This window comes from Heterocephalus glaber, unplaced genomic scaffold, assembly GCF_053883595.1.
Source record: "Heterocephalus glaber isolate CG9 unplaced genomic scaffold, H.glaber_assembly_v1.0 deba00000281, whole genome shotgun sequence".
Lineage (NCBI taxonomy): Eukaryota > Metazoa > Chordata > Mammalia > Rodentia > Bathyergidae > Heterocephalus > Heterocephalus glaber.
Window position 1 is genome coordinate 12,439,112 of NW_028258139.1, and position 14,087 is coordinate 12,453,198.

The window sequence follows — 14,087 nt, forward strand, 5'->3', positions numbered from 1 at the left end:
GCCATCTGCATCCTGGACACCTGGCCCCCAACCTGGTCCTGATCTGTACACCCTCCAAGGGATTTCTGGGGACTTGCAGTGCTGCAGTCTGTGAATAAAGAGAGGTGGGGAGCAGAGATTTAAGTAGGGATCTGGTGCTGCCATGGAGAGAAGAGTGTGGGTGGGAGGGCTGTCATATCCCAGCAACCCTTTGCTCAGGGCTCAACAGTTGGTATGTTCACATGCATGCGGTGTAGGAGCCCCACGATGAGGTACCCATCCAAGATACCTAGCTGAGCCTCCAGTGTCACCAATGGCTCCAATTCCCTTTGCTCATTTGGTGCTGAAGCTCATGCCCCTCCCACTAGGGCACATTGCAGTGGGAGATTGGGAGGGGCTGTATCCAAGTGGACAACAGGTCCTTGGAGGCGAGCACATCCTCCAAAACAACAGAGGATGGTGTGTAGCAGTGGACAGTGTGAGACTAGGAGGAGCCTGCTACCCAGCAGCTTGAAGTTGGTCCTGAGCTGCAGATGCAATATGCCCACGTCAAGCAACACTGGGCTGCATGGAGATCAAACAACTTTTGCACGCATGCAACGTTCAGATACATGGGCACCCAAGCCATCAGCACTGTACCCAGCAACCCAGGCCATGTCTGGCTGAATTTGATAGTTCACAGAGTGAGGGCCACAGGCTGGCCAGCACTTCAACACCAATGACTATGGCATGCTGCTGCCTGTGCACCAGGTTGCTGAAGTGCACCAGTCTGTCAAGGAACAGGCACAGATTGGCAGCAAGGAAAGTGAATCCATACACCTGTGCTCAGCAGACAGCACCCAGCACCACAGAGGTGGCCTGGCAGCAAAAGGGGTTGTACCAGTTGCTGGCTGGCTGGCACTCAGCCACCTCACCCTCCTGGGGCACACCATGAGTGCCCAGCAGCTCAGCAGTTCAGTCGGAGCTTAGTAGGTCAGGGAACAGCAGCACACATGCCACACAGTAGAGGGTGTGTAGTTCCTGGTGCAGGAAGGGTGAGAACTGCAGGGCAGCAGACGGTGCCCAGTCTGGTGGGGATTACATGCCACGCAGGGCTCCTTGGCTGCAAGGTGCCTAGGAAACTCACTTCTAGTGTGCAAGTGGAGTTGTGGGTGAGTTCATACAAGCTTCAGGGGTGTCTCGGGTCATGACAATGTGGCACAGCTGTTACACGGAGCTAGGAAAGTGCAAGTCCAACTGCCCAAGTGTTCAGATGCTAGGGGAAGCCCCTCTCCTCACCTCTGAATTTCAGCAGCTGATGGGAAAAGAAAAAATGAAAGTGAAGGTCCCCTGGACTTAACAGTCCCACATGAGATCCTCTTTTTTTTTTTTTTTTTGGTACCACATGAGATACTCTTTGTCTCGTACCTCCCTGAAGCTGCAGGGGAACACCAAAGGGCCTACCCTATGCAAGGAGAGTCTGGGGTGCAGCCATACACTCTTTGAACGTGGGCAGGTACAGAGCTACTAAGAAGAGGACAATGTGCTGCATCTGGCTCCTCACCTGTCAGGGCTCCCCAGGGTCCCCCTGGCCACCTCCCTGCAGCACTGTAGGGTCTAGCTCCTGAGTTCAAAGATCAACACCAATGGAGGTGGCTCAGTGACCTGCACAGTCCCTCAAAAGGCTGGCTCATAGTATTGGTTGGCCTGTGATCCTACCTCAAGGAGCTTCCACTCTGCAGGGGGTAGGGATGTTGGATCCACCCTATGATAACTCCTGGGCATGGCAGCCAAGTAGAAACCAGTACCCATTCCCTGAGCACTCTGGCAGTGGCTCCCTAGGATTCTAGGATAAGAAGCAGTTGCTACCAGCTCTCAGGCTCTGCTTGTTCCCTGGGATGCCCACCTTTCTAATTCCAGCTGTGAGCCACCCTTCAATCAGCCTGGTACAAATATCTTTATTATTATTATTATTGTTGTCTCTTGCTATGTAGTCCAAGCTGGCCTCAAACTGGAGCAGAATCCTCCTGCCTCAGCCTCTCAATGCTGAGATTACAGGCATGTGCCACCACGCCCAGCCAAATGGCTTTTAAATTGTACTGTAAGTTTGGGTCAGGAGTATCCACCCAGGTTACCAAGGAGATGGAGGGGCTTCTGGTTCTCATCTGGCCAAGCTGTTGCCTTCTGGAGCAAGTCCTGTCCTGATTATCCCAGGGGCTGAGCCAAAGGCTGAGCTGTCTGACTGGATTCCCTGAAGTTGCCAGGGGACCGGGGGTGGGGGCAGAAGGCAGCAAGCTCCTGGGGCCTGGCATCCAAGACTGAGGACCTTAGTACACTCTATACCCCTCTGTCCTGGACTCCTCACTTGGTAGCTGACAGGATTTCTGTTTGAACCCAGGCAGGGTGGCCCCTCCATCCCCTCCTGCCAACCTCTAAATGGCAACCACTGGTGCTTTGGGACCCTCATCAGTTGGTGTCTTTATTCCCACCTCCCTAGCCCAGCCTCTGCCCCTTCCCTCAGGGAGGGCCTGCCCTTTTCCACCTTGTAGGCCAGAGGCCACTCTAGGCTTTCCTTTGCTACCTTTTTTTCCTGCACCCTCCAGCCCATCCTGGCCTACCCCCCTCAGCTTCCCACACCCACAGCCCTTCCCATTTCAGTCTAGGTCACCTCCAGCATCCAGTCATACCCCCAATCCCCATTTCCCCTCCCCTGTCCTCCCCTATCCAACCTGTGTGCCTCAGCCCCCCAACTGGGAGTTTGGCCCTCTCCTTCTCTGAGCCCCTAATCCCAGGCCCCTAGGACCCTGTGAAGGGGGCCTCTTCTTTCCAGACTTTGGGCATCTTGGCAAGGGGCTACCATCTCCTTGGCTTTCCCCTCCCCAGGTGTGGGCAATTCTGTTCTCTCCTGGATCTCCTTCCTCTACTTACTTCCTGCCTTCCAGGCCCTGGAGCTCCTTGCCCCCTAGTTCTTGCCTACCACTCTAGGCACTGCTCCACTCCTTCACAGTTCCTGTTCTTCTCCATCCAAACCTGAGTTTCTACTGCTTCTATCACCAAGAGAAGGAGACCTGGGGGCTTCTGACCAAAGCCAGATAGCTGCCAAGCCTTGCTCCAGGGATCTCTCCAAGGGATGGGTGTGGACCTCCACAGCAGGTAGGACTGAAGAACCTCATGCAGGGTTTGGCAAGCCAGCCTTAGGTGGCAGCACCCCAGAATAGTCTGGGCTTAGCAGTAGCCTCTGTGGGAAGATTTAATGACTGTACACAGGACTGCAGAGCAGAGCAAGCCTGGGCCAGCCGGGTGCCGGTATCACCAGATGAACATTGGCTTGCCATCATCATGTGCCAGCTGGTTGAGGCAGGAGAGCAGTAGCAGCGCATCAGTGAGTATGCTGGGGTGCACGGTCTCCACCAGCACATGCTGCAGGAAGTCTATGGTGTAGGAGCCACCCTCAGATGCAGCCAGCTCTGGCCGCTCACGCAGTATGCCATAGGCATTCACTAGCTGTTCTGTCAGTGCTGGATGCACCCGTCCATTGTAGCCCAGACTCTGCAGCTTGTTCATGATGCTCACATAGCGTTGTGTGAGTGTCTGGCACAGCTCCTCGTCCAGCTTGTGGTCATTGGGGTTCAGAGAGGCCTGTGGGGAGAGTGGCTATCAGGGACCTTCTGGCCCCACTCTGGCCCACAGGCAGGCAAAGGGACTAGAGGGCAGGTGTGGCAGAGGGAGGCTATTGGGTATGGCGGGCCACAATCCGATGGGTGCACAAGGAAGAGGTCCTAGGAGAGAGACCTGAGGGATCTAGGACAGGGGAACCCAGTGGGCTGAGCCTGAGAGGTCCCCAAGACTCAACCCAACCCAAACAGGGCCAGCAGCTTCCCAAAACTCCTCAAGTACCCGATCCCTGTGGCCTATTCCATCTACCACCAGATATTTGAGATTGGGCTGAGGCCACCAGGAACTGAGGACCGGAAGTGTAGGTGGGAGTCTGGAGCTATAAGAAAAATGATGGGGCTTTTCATGTCCCCAGAATTGCCTCGTTCTAGAGTTTGTGGTCTTTCCTAGGTTTCCTCCTGGCTCCTTTGCCTGCTCCCTCTCTGCCTCCTCTGAAGGCCCTGCCTTCATTATCCTGAGCTCCATCCTGAGAGGACCCCCCTGGCCCCAGCACTGAGGGTATCAGCTGCACTGGCTTGGTCTCCACTCACTTCCTCAGCTACCACACCCCCAGCCAGGCAGTGACTGCAAAAGGCAAAGATCCTTTCTAACTACTACTTGGTGTTTCTGTTGTACCAGTTATCTTCCTAATTAGAAGGAACTTCATTCTCCTGTATGTATTTATTTTATTTATTTTGTTTGGCATTTATTTTTAAACCAAGAAGATAAAAAAGAAACAAAACATGAAACGACTGAAGTCCTCAACTTAAGACAAAGAAGTGACTTTCTTAAGAGACTGGAATCTGAGCATCTCTTTTTTTCAGCCTCCCCTGCACCAAACCACCTGGGCTTTTGCAGGCAGGTGGCCATGGGTGGCTGGTGGCGATGTGGAGGTGAGCACCTGAAGTGGAGCATGGGTATAGCACTATTTCTTCAGGGGCATCTGTGCCAGACTGGGGACAACTGACTAGATGCCTACATGCTCTGCTGGGTCAGTGGAATGTCCGCTAGGAAAGTCCCTTGGTGTATTAGCATTTTTCTGGACAATACAACAAACAAGCCCAATTTTGTGTCCATCCCGGAGCTTTTCTAACCACCTGAGCCTTTACAATAAACCCTTTCCTAGTTGTATCAGCTAGAGTGGAGTTTGTTGTCTGCAATCAAGCATACTGACTGATTTGCCTAAGAGAAGGTCTTATGAGTAGCTTGAAACACACTTCATACTTAGTGGGGAGACTAGTGTTCCTTGTCAAGGTAGATGCAAGGGAGGGTTGTCCCCATGACCTGCTCCTTGTGAGTACTCTTCCCAAGAATCTAAACATCACCTACTATATGCTAAAGAAAGAAATGAGACTTAGGGTTTGGGGTGTAGCTCAGCTGGTCTAACGTGCACAAGATCCTGGGTTTGATTTCCAGCACTAAAGAGGGAGAGAATGAGACAGTGAGTGAGAGAGATTTAAGGAGATCATTGTGAGTAACCTGATTATGCAATGTATACAAGTATTGAGACATCATATGGTACCTCATTAATACTGTATTTTTGTTTTTTTATATCAGTTTATATTTAATTTAAAAGGGAATAGAGGAGTTACAACTGTCTATATGATGATTAGCTGCAAAGAAAAACCAAGCCTATATACTAGCTATTAGAACGTAAGAAGGTTTGGTAAGATATCTGGATACCAAATCATTTTGCAAAAGTCAAAAACATTCTTAGCAGGCAGCAAGGGGCATCAGATGCTTGTGGCTGCATCCAGGGCACCGCTTTCCCCCCTTACACTGTCCCTGTTCCTCTCACATGGACACAGCTAGACTCAGGGTCTCCTAGGATTAAGGTTCTGAGAAGAATAGAGCTAAGAACATTTTCCGCAGAGATCTTGGTAACTGCCTAGAAGGCGTGATGGGTGTGAGCACTGGGATTGCTTTTAGTTGGCTTATAAAACATGCCATAACTGTGAACTCATAAAAAAAACACCACCCAGGTTTAATGAAAAGTCAGCAGTGAGTCTTCACTGAATAATGGGGCTCAATTAAAGCTTTTCAGTCTCGTGGCCTAAAGCTACATAGCAATCCTGAAGCAAATGACCAGGTCTGCGTAGAATTTAAGGAGTCTAGCAGCCACTGACATTGGACTCCAGAAAAACAAACTATTTTGAGGAAGGGAAATCAAGGCTAGGCCAAGTAGATTTAAATGTGGATGTGGATCAACAAATGGCCCCATTGGCAGGCAATATGGTCTGGAGACCAGGAGGCAGATTTATGATTCCTAAATGGGACCAGACATCAGTCTGCTCCCAGTAGGCCCTACAGAGAGCCAGCCTGAGTGGCAGTCCAGGTCCCAAAGGGCACTTCTCTACAGTGGATCTCTAGAGCAGCTGCTCCCAAGAGAAATGAGTGTTCCTGGGCAGCATGTATACAACAGCCAAAGTGCTGGCCACTGATGATAGAAGAATAGGTGTGGAATTAGTGAGGAGGCTCTTGGGCAGAATGACTAGAGTAAAGTTGCCAATGTGGTTCAGAGGGTGCCACACTAGTTTCCATTCCTTGGACACCACAAGAAATATTGCCTTAGGTCCATTGCTGTTTCCTCTTCTGCCTTTTTTCTAAAGAGTCACCCTTTAGTGCTGTGACTGGCAAATTTCACAGCCTAGGTAATATGCCAAGGGTAAAGGAACCATAAGAAGGGGGTATTGGCAGAGCAAACCCCTATGTCAAATGTCCACACATTTTATCAACTTCCATTTAAATGTCCAATTTCACTCAATAAGAAGCCTCCTTTCACAGTAATTTCTATAGACAATGAGACTTTTGCTGATAATCAAATGTTGTCTTTGCCAACCAGACATCAGATGCCAAAATTTAGAGACCTAATTATGCTTCCACAGTGTGTTTGCCAAGTTTTAGGTTGCCCTGGGCAGGCTGCAATGCAAGAGAGTGGTTGTGGTCTTGGATGCCATGGAGAGCCAGCAACTGGACGAGAGGGTCCCCCTGACATGAGCAACATGAACCACAAGGTGATGAGGATGATGGTCTACTATTAGCGTACCTTAATCAGCATACCTTAATCCATCAACCAACATAAAGCTACTCGAGATTTGAACTTGATGGACTGATCCTGAAACTCATATTGAAGGGAAGAGCCAAGAGATGTGGGAGAAGAGCAAGAAGGGGCCTGCCCTGAGTGATGGATGACCCAGCTCCATGCACTCCTGTGATGAGGGCAGCATAGGTGGGAGTGAGATAGACTGGAGAGCCTACAGAGATGCAGGTCTGGGTGGGCACTGAGGTAGGCTCTGGGCAACCTGCCCTGCTGTGACCTGGCGAGGCTGGCCTGATGGCCATATTAGTACTCATGCAGGGTCCGCATGGATTGGCTGTGTATCTCAGAGGAAGCTCTCAGCTGCCACCATTACCCTATCCATATACCCCTCCTTGTCTCCTGTCTTGGTACCCTTTGTCCCTATGTCCCTCAGGCCTAGAGGCCATCTCTTCACTCCTACTAGTTGAGGCTCTGTACTCTGGCTACGTGCTGCCCTGGGGTCATCTTGATCCAAAGGGCCCTCTGTGTCCTGCTGGCCTCTGGGGCTAGACAAGGGGCTGTCAATGCTCAGGAGAGAGACTGCCCCTTTCTGCATCATCCAGTATGATCAGTTATGGGAGGGAAGCAGACTCAAACGAAAACACCAAACTCCAAACACTTCAGAGAAAATAAGGAATAAATAGAATGTGAAAAATACGGAATACTTTCAGGACTTTCTGATAGGGAAGGATTTTTTTTTTAGTTTATTAGTACACGTGTGTAGTGCATAATGTTTACATTCCTTGTGGAAGTTGGTACATGTACATAAAACACCTTAATTCCTTTTTCCAACTCCGTTCCCTTCCCTCCTTCCCCCTCCAGGCATCTTTTGATCCCCTTCTTTATTTTTTTTTTGGAGGGTCCATGTTTGCAGTACATAATGTTCACATTGCCTGTGTGGAGTTGGTACATGTACATAACACATCTCAATTCCTCCTTTCACCCCTTGTCCTTTCCCTCCTTGCCCCCTCCCTCCAACTCTTCATCCCCCTTCCTCCCCTTCCTCCTACTTCTTATTCTCTATCTTTATTTTACTGTTTATTGTTACTCTGGGTTTCTCATTGAAGAAAAACCAGTGATGTTTAAGTTTTATGTCTGATTAGTTCACTTAGGGAAAGATTTCTTAAATAAGACATGAAGTGTACAAATAAGGGCAAAGGTTGTCAGTTCTGACCACATTAAAATTAAATACCTAACCTAAAGGAAAGGACAAGCTCAAACCTGCCTCCAAAATCAATCCATGTGACCAAAAGTTACTGCCTGCCTAGATTACACACAGAAGTCTACAATCTATAAATAAAGACAGCCTGAAGGGGTGGGGGAAATGGCCGGGAGCTGGGTGCAGTGGCAAGAGGCCTGTAATCCCAGCACTCTGGAAGACTGGGAAAGAAGAATCACAAGTTAGAGCTCAGCCTGACAATTTAGCAAGACTCTGTCTCAAAGTGAAAAATGAAAAAAAAGGGGCCAGGGATGTAGCTCAGTGGCACCATACCTGCCTGGCAAGCACAAGGTCCTGAGTTTGATCCTCATTACCGGAAAGAAAAAAAGAAAGAAAGAAAAGAAAAGAAAAGAAAAGAAAAAAAGTGCTGGGGATGTAGCTCAGTGCAAAGTCCTGGGTTCAGCCCCTACCCCCCACACACACACTGGCGCGCAGAATCCAGGAACACAGGTGAGACCATTTTTCCAAGAGAAGCCCAAATGGTTGATAATCAGGGATGGGGCCCCTACTTCCTTGCCTCCAGCTGTCCCATGCTTGCCAGGAAGGGGATTCCAGGGCACTCATAAGCTGCTCTATGGTGTCCAGACCAGTGGAAACCTATACCCAATAGCCCTGCCTCCCTCCCCCGCCCACACCTTCCACAGACTGTCACACATAGCGGTTGATGCTCCAGCCCTCCCAAAAGAGAAGGTTAAATACCCTGGGAATACACTGGAATGAAGTCCCAGGTGACAAGTCTGCCAGGTGTTCAGTGGCTCCAGGGTCTATGTCCCCTGGGTCAGCCCTTGAGAGTTAGGACCACCCATCTGGAGAGCCACCTGCCCACTCTTGGGACTCCCTGCCTTGCCATTCTCTGAAGAGGCTGTGGGGAGGGGACTCTGGACATTTGGTGACTGCTTGGACAGAGCACTGGGATTCCTCCACTCCAGACTCCCTCACTGCAGGGAGAGCCCCCTAGTGGCCTTTCAGGGCCAACACACCACCCCATCCTTGCAGGCTCCCTGGCAACAAGGAGATGGATGGCCACACACCTGAATGATCTTCTCTGGAATGTTGGAGACGGTGAAGCCATAGAGGCGCACACGCTCCGGGAAGATGCTGGACAGGATCCTGCGGTCCAGCTGGAAGGCGATCTCCCCCACTAGCCTCTCCCAGGTCAGCTGCTTCGACTCTGGAGATGACAAAAGGTCTCAACTGAGTGCGGATGGGCAGAATGGTAGGGGCCACGTCAGCAGCCTGGGCAGGCAGCAAGGTAGATGGCCTGGGGTCCCCCGGGAGAGTGGTGAGCCCTTTGATGTCACTGACCTCGGGAGCCATCAGGGAATTTGCTAGTTTTTCGGTGGGTCGGCTTCCGCTCCAACTCCAGGATGCTTTTCCGGTTTGCCTCCATGGTACATGAACCCCGGGTATCCGTGACTGAAGCCGGGAAGGATGAAGTGCGAGGTGGAGTGTGGGGGTGGCGTGAAGGAGAGTGAGGGGTGGGCGGTGGCTGGGAGGTAGAGTGGGTAGTGCTCAAGGGGGTGCAGATAGCACCAGCTTGAGGGGCAGGGGTAGGGGCAGAGTTGATGACTCTGCCAGCTAGGGAGTTGGTTGGGGAGGTGGGGACAGAGGTGGGAACGTTTTGCCCTTGGGGGGCACTAGGCTGAGCCTGGACATCTGAGGTACCATAGGAGAAGGCCATTGTTGGACCAGGAGGGGTCACTGTACCCACAGGGGTGGAGGCCTGGAGGGGCGCTGCCATAAATGTCATGCTGAGGTGCTGTGGGTCTTGGGCGGGCTGGGGGTATTCATTGGCAAGTGCTAGTGATGTGGGAGGGGGCAAACATGAGAGGAGGGGCATTAGAGAGCAGCAGGACAAGATCAAAGACTGGCCCTCCCAGGATACCTTGCACCCCTGCCCTGCCCCTGTTACCTTTAGAGGTGGCTGCTTCCCCTGTCCCAGCTGAAGAGGGGGGCCCAGAAGGGCTTCCTTGGAGTGGCTCTGCCAGCCGCACCCTTGGGCCCTCTGACAGCACCAGACTACTCATGGGGTTGGCTGGAAGGTTCTGAGAGACACCTATAGGGGCAGCTGTGGAGGTGAGCAGGGGACTGCTCAGAGAGATGGCAACTGTGCCTGCCCCAGGGGCCATCAGGGGGCTGCTCTTAGACATAGTCAGGGGGCCTGCTAGGGGGCTGCTTGGAGTCAGGGAGCCAGTGGAGGTCAAGCCCAGGGAGCCAGCCACGGTGCCCCCAGGGGACACTGCCATGGGGACCATCACGGGGCTGCTCAGGGGACCAGTGGAGGTCAGGCCCAGAGACATGACCAGAGTGCCTCCTGGAGAAACAGCCTTGGGACCAGTCAGGTGGCTGCTCAGGGTGCCGCTCAGCAGGCTGGAGAATGGACTGCTCTGTGACCCAGGTGGTGCTGGGCTGGACAGCAGTATGTTGAGAGGGCCCGTCAGGGGGTTAGGCTGTGGACTGCTCAGCAGGTCGACCAGGGGTGCCAGGGCTACAACCCCTACTTCTTCCAAGACTGGTTCATTTGCTGCTGCTGGGGATGGGAACAAGAAGACACCTGGGAGACACAGAGAGAGCACTGAGACCCCAGGTGAGCCTACCAGGAGCAAGGGAGAGGCAGGCAAGGCCTGGACAAGGTGCTGGGCTGCCTCACTTCTTACAGGGTCAGGGTGATTACCTGTAGGACAACCAGAGGACATTCCATGCCCACCTTGGAGGATCCTGGATTTGGGTCCCTTTGCAGCCCTCAGTCGTGCCCCTTTGCACTGAGCTGAGGACTCTTCACCGACCCAGGAAAGGAGACTTTCTCAGTGGCTGGACTACCAGATAGCCAAGTTGGCCCTTCTGTTCTCTGGTGGGAGGGGTGGGCCTGTACCTTCTGGTGACTACCCTTGTGGAAGACAGGAGCCCCACTGGGTAGGAGAGTTTCAACAGGTAGAGCCTGACATGGCATAGGGCAGACACACAGTCCACTTGAGTAGGGAATGTGAGTCTAGGAGGGGAGGTAGGACCCCTGGGCTCCTGTCTGGGGATCTAGAAGCCCATTTTTCATGTGTTCTGGAGGAGATCTCCCTTGAATGACCATTCTTGGGGAGAAGTCCTTTGGAAGCATAGTTGTTTTTGTGGGTATGCAATTTAGCATTTTTTTGTTTTGAGACAGGGTTTCACTATATAGGTTACCTTGAGCTCACTATGTGGCTCAGGCTGGCCTCGAACTTTCTGTGATCCTCCTGCTTCAGCCTCCCGAGTACTGGGATTACAGGTGTGCACCACCACTCCTGGCTCATGTACTTTTTAGTTTCTTTTCTTTCTTTTTTTTTGGTATGGCGATCGAACTCGGGCCCTTGGGCTTGCAAGGCAGGCAGCAGAACCACTGAGCTAAATCCCCAGCCTGGCTCATGTACTTTTTATGTGTCGCAAAATACGTAAAATATTATCCTTTTGATTTTTTCCAACTACTTAAAAAAAATTTTTTTTTTTCAATACTGAGGATTAAGGGCTGGGGATTTAGCTCAGTGGTGCTGCACTTGCCTGGCAAGCACAAGGTCCTGAGTTTGATTCTTGATACCGAAAACAAAAACAAAAACAAAACAAAACAAAAAAGGCCCGGGGATTTAGCTCAGTGGTTCCGGCACCTGCCTCGAAAGCGCAAGGTCCTGTTTTCAATCCCCAGTACCAAAAACAAAAACAAAAAAAACAAACCCCTGAGAATTAAGCTCAGGGTTTTTGCACTGAACTACATCCCCAGACCTTTTTTTATTTTTTATTTTGAGACAGGGTCTTACTAAGTCACTACAATGCCCAGGCTGGGTTCAAATTTACAATCCTCCTGCTGCAGCCTCCCAGAGTGCTGGGATTACAGGCCTGCAGCACTATACATGATTTGTAGAATTGATTCTTTTTTTTTTTTGGTATCGGGGATCAAACTCAGGTCCTTGCACTTGTGCAGCAGGTGGTGAAACCACTGAGCTAAATCCCCGGCCCTGTAGAATCGATTCTTAATTCACATTTGTGTACAAACCAGAGGCAACTGTCTTCTGAGAATGTGGTTACTGTGGAGTGACTGGCAAGTCAGAGCTAAAAGGGTGAGGGGGCCTGCATGGACCTTGACCAACCTACCCAGAGGAAAACAGTCCTATCTGAGCTTCAGACCACATTGAATTTTAGATAGTCAGTAAAGAGAAGGGGGTAACTTTGTGACTACCAAGAGTAGAAGTCACAGAAAGCATAACACCAACATATAGAAAGCAAGAACCACAAGGACCTCCACGTAGCACTGAATGGTAACTACCCAGGTCCAGGACAAAAGAAACAATGGCACAGGATACAGATGATGCAGTTTAAAAAGCTGGTCTAATATGCACTACAGGGATTAAACAGCAGATTTGAGCAGGTTGAAGAAAGAATCAGCAAACTTGAAACTAAATTCGCTGAGATTATCCAGTGTGAAAAAGAAAAAGAAAAATTAACAGAGGTTAAGGGACCGGTGGGACACCATCCAGCACACTCCTTTCTCCTTCTCCTGGAAGGACCAGAGAAAGAGGAAAGAGTAGAAAACAGGGCCGGGTGTGTAGCAGTGCAGGGTTGTATCCCAGCACTCAGGAGTTTGAAGCAGGAGGCTTGCTTTGAGTTTGAGGCCAGCCTGGACTACATAGTGGGTTCATGGCCAGCCTCAACTATGTAGCAAGACCTTGTCTCAAAAAAAAAAAAAAAGAAAAAAGTATTTGAAAAAATCATGTCTAACAACTTTCCAAATTTAGTGAGAGAGGTGAGTCTACATATCAAAGAAACTCAATGAACTCCAAGTAGGATAAACTTAAAGAGATATAAACCAAGACACATTATAACCAAACTTGAAAGACAGAGGTTTGCTGTTGTAGCATGCACGAGGCCCTGGATTCAATCCCCGGTGCAAAAAAAAAAAAAAAAAGAGAAAGAAGTGACTTATGAATGAGGGAGGGAGATCTTGTATAAGACCAACAGCAAATATTTCACCAAAAACTGAGGCCAGAAGGCAGTGGTATGACATTTAAAATGCTGAAAGAAAAAAAAAAATCAAACAGGAATTATATATCCTACAATACTACACTTCAAAGATGAAGGAAAGACAGGCATGGTGGCACACCCTGTAATCCCAGCCACTAAGAAGACTGAGGCAAGAAGATGCCAAGTTTGAGGCAGCCTGGGCAGTTTCAGTAGAGCCTGAAAATAAAAAAGGGTGGGGATATGCCGCACAGTGCTCTATGGGTTCAATCTGTAGCACCACCAAAACTAAAAAACATGCTGAAGGAAAAATTGAGACATTCCTAGATAAATAAAAGGGGAAGGAATTCATTGTAAGTGGATTTTCCCACAAGAATTGTTAAAGTTCGTCAAGCTGAAATGAGTAGAAGCCTGACAATAACTAGAAGTCACATAATGAAATAAAGAATATCAATAAAAGTAATTACATGTGCAAATGTAAAAGTCAATATTATTGTGTTTGGCTTATAATCCCCATTTTTCCTATACTGTTTAGAAGACAAATGTATAAAACATTGATTATAAATCTATGCTAATCAATACATAATATATAAAGTTGTAACTTGTGACAGTAATTAGATAAATGGGGATGATGGTTATATATTATTATTAATTAATTAATTTTTTTTTTGTATCAGGGATTGAACTCAGGACCTTGTACTTATGAGGCAGGCAGAGTGCTACTGAGCTAAATCCCTGGCCCGAGTTATACATTATTTGTATACTGTATGTATGTTTTGCATATCACTGAGGCTAAGCTGCACTTAACTAAAACCAAATTGTTATAAATTTCAGATGTCAGTTTTAATGCCAAGCATGACCACTGAGAAAATAACTAAAAAATACACAGAAAAAGACATAAGAAGGAATAAAATTGGCCCACTAGAGAAAAATCAATTAAACACAGAAGACAGTAAAGGAGAAATTAGAAACAAGACATAAGATATAAAGAAAACCAGCAAGATGGCGGGAATATGTCTTTCTTTATCTTTCTTTATCTTGGTCATGATGTATAATCTTCTTGATGATTTGCTGCTGTCTGTTGGCCAGTATCAGCACAATTTGTAATAGCTAAATCTTGGAAACAGCCTAGATGCTAATTAATGGAGGAATGGATAAAGAAAATGTGGTTTTTATATACAATAAATTACTGCTCTG

The 14,087-nt window shown here is 49.2% G+C and overlaps 1 protein-coding gene across 5 annotated transcripts in view; it reads right to left on the reverse strand.

The window, feature by feature from the left end:
• Positions 1-1,896: 1,896 nt before the first annotated feature.
• Positions 1,897-14,087, reverse strand: part of Spatc1 (spermatogenesis and centriole associated 1) — a 41,438-nt gene continuing 29,247 nt past the window's right edge. Inside the window, exons 2-6 of one of the 5 annotated variants that reach the window (XM_021250594.2) lie at positions 9,823-10,464; positions 9,576-9,710; positions 9,216-9,326; positions 8,942-9,081; positions 1,897-3,597 (exon numbers count right to left, since the gene is read on the reverse strand). In XM_021250594.2, coding sequence (XP_021106253.1) covers positions 3,268-3,597; positions 8,942-9,081; positions 9,216-9,326; positions 9,576-9,710; positions 9,823-10,464 — 1,358 coding nt within the window. In that variant the 3' untranslated portion in view covers positions 1,897-3,267. Of the gene's footprint in view, positions 3,598-8,941; positions 9,082-9,215; positions 9,711-9,822; positions 10,465-14,087 lie in introns of all 5 variants that reach the window. The other 4 variants (XM_087183711.1, XM_087183708.1, XM_004837788.4 and 1 more) reach the window with 4 other exon arrangements.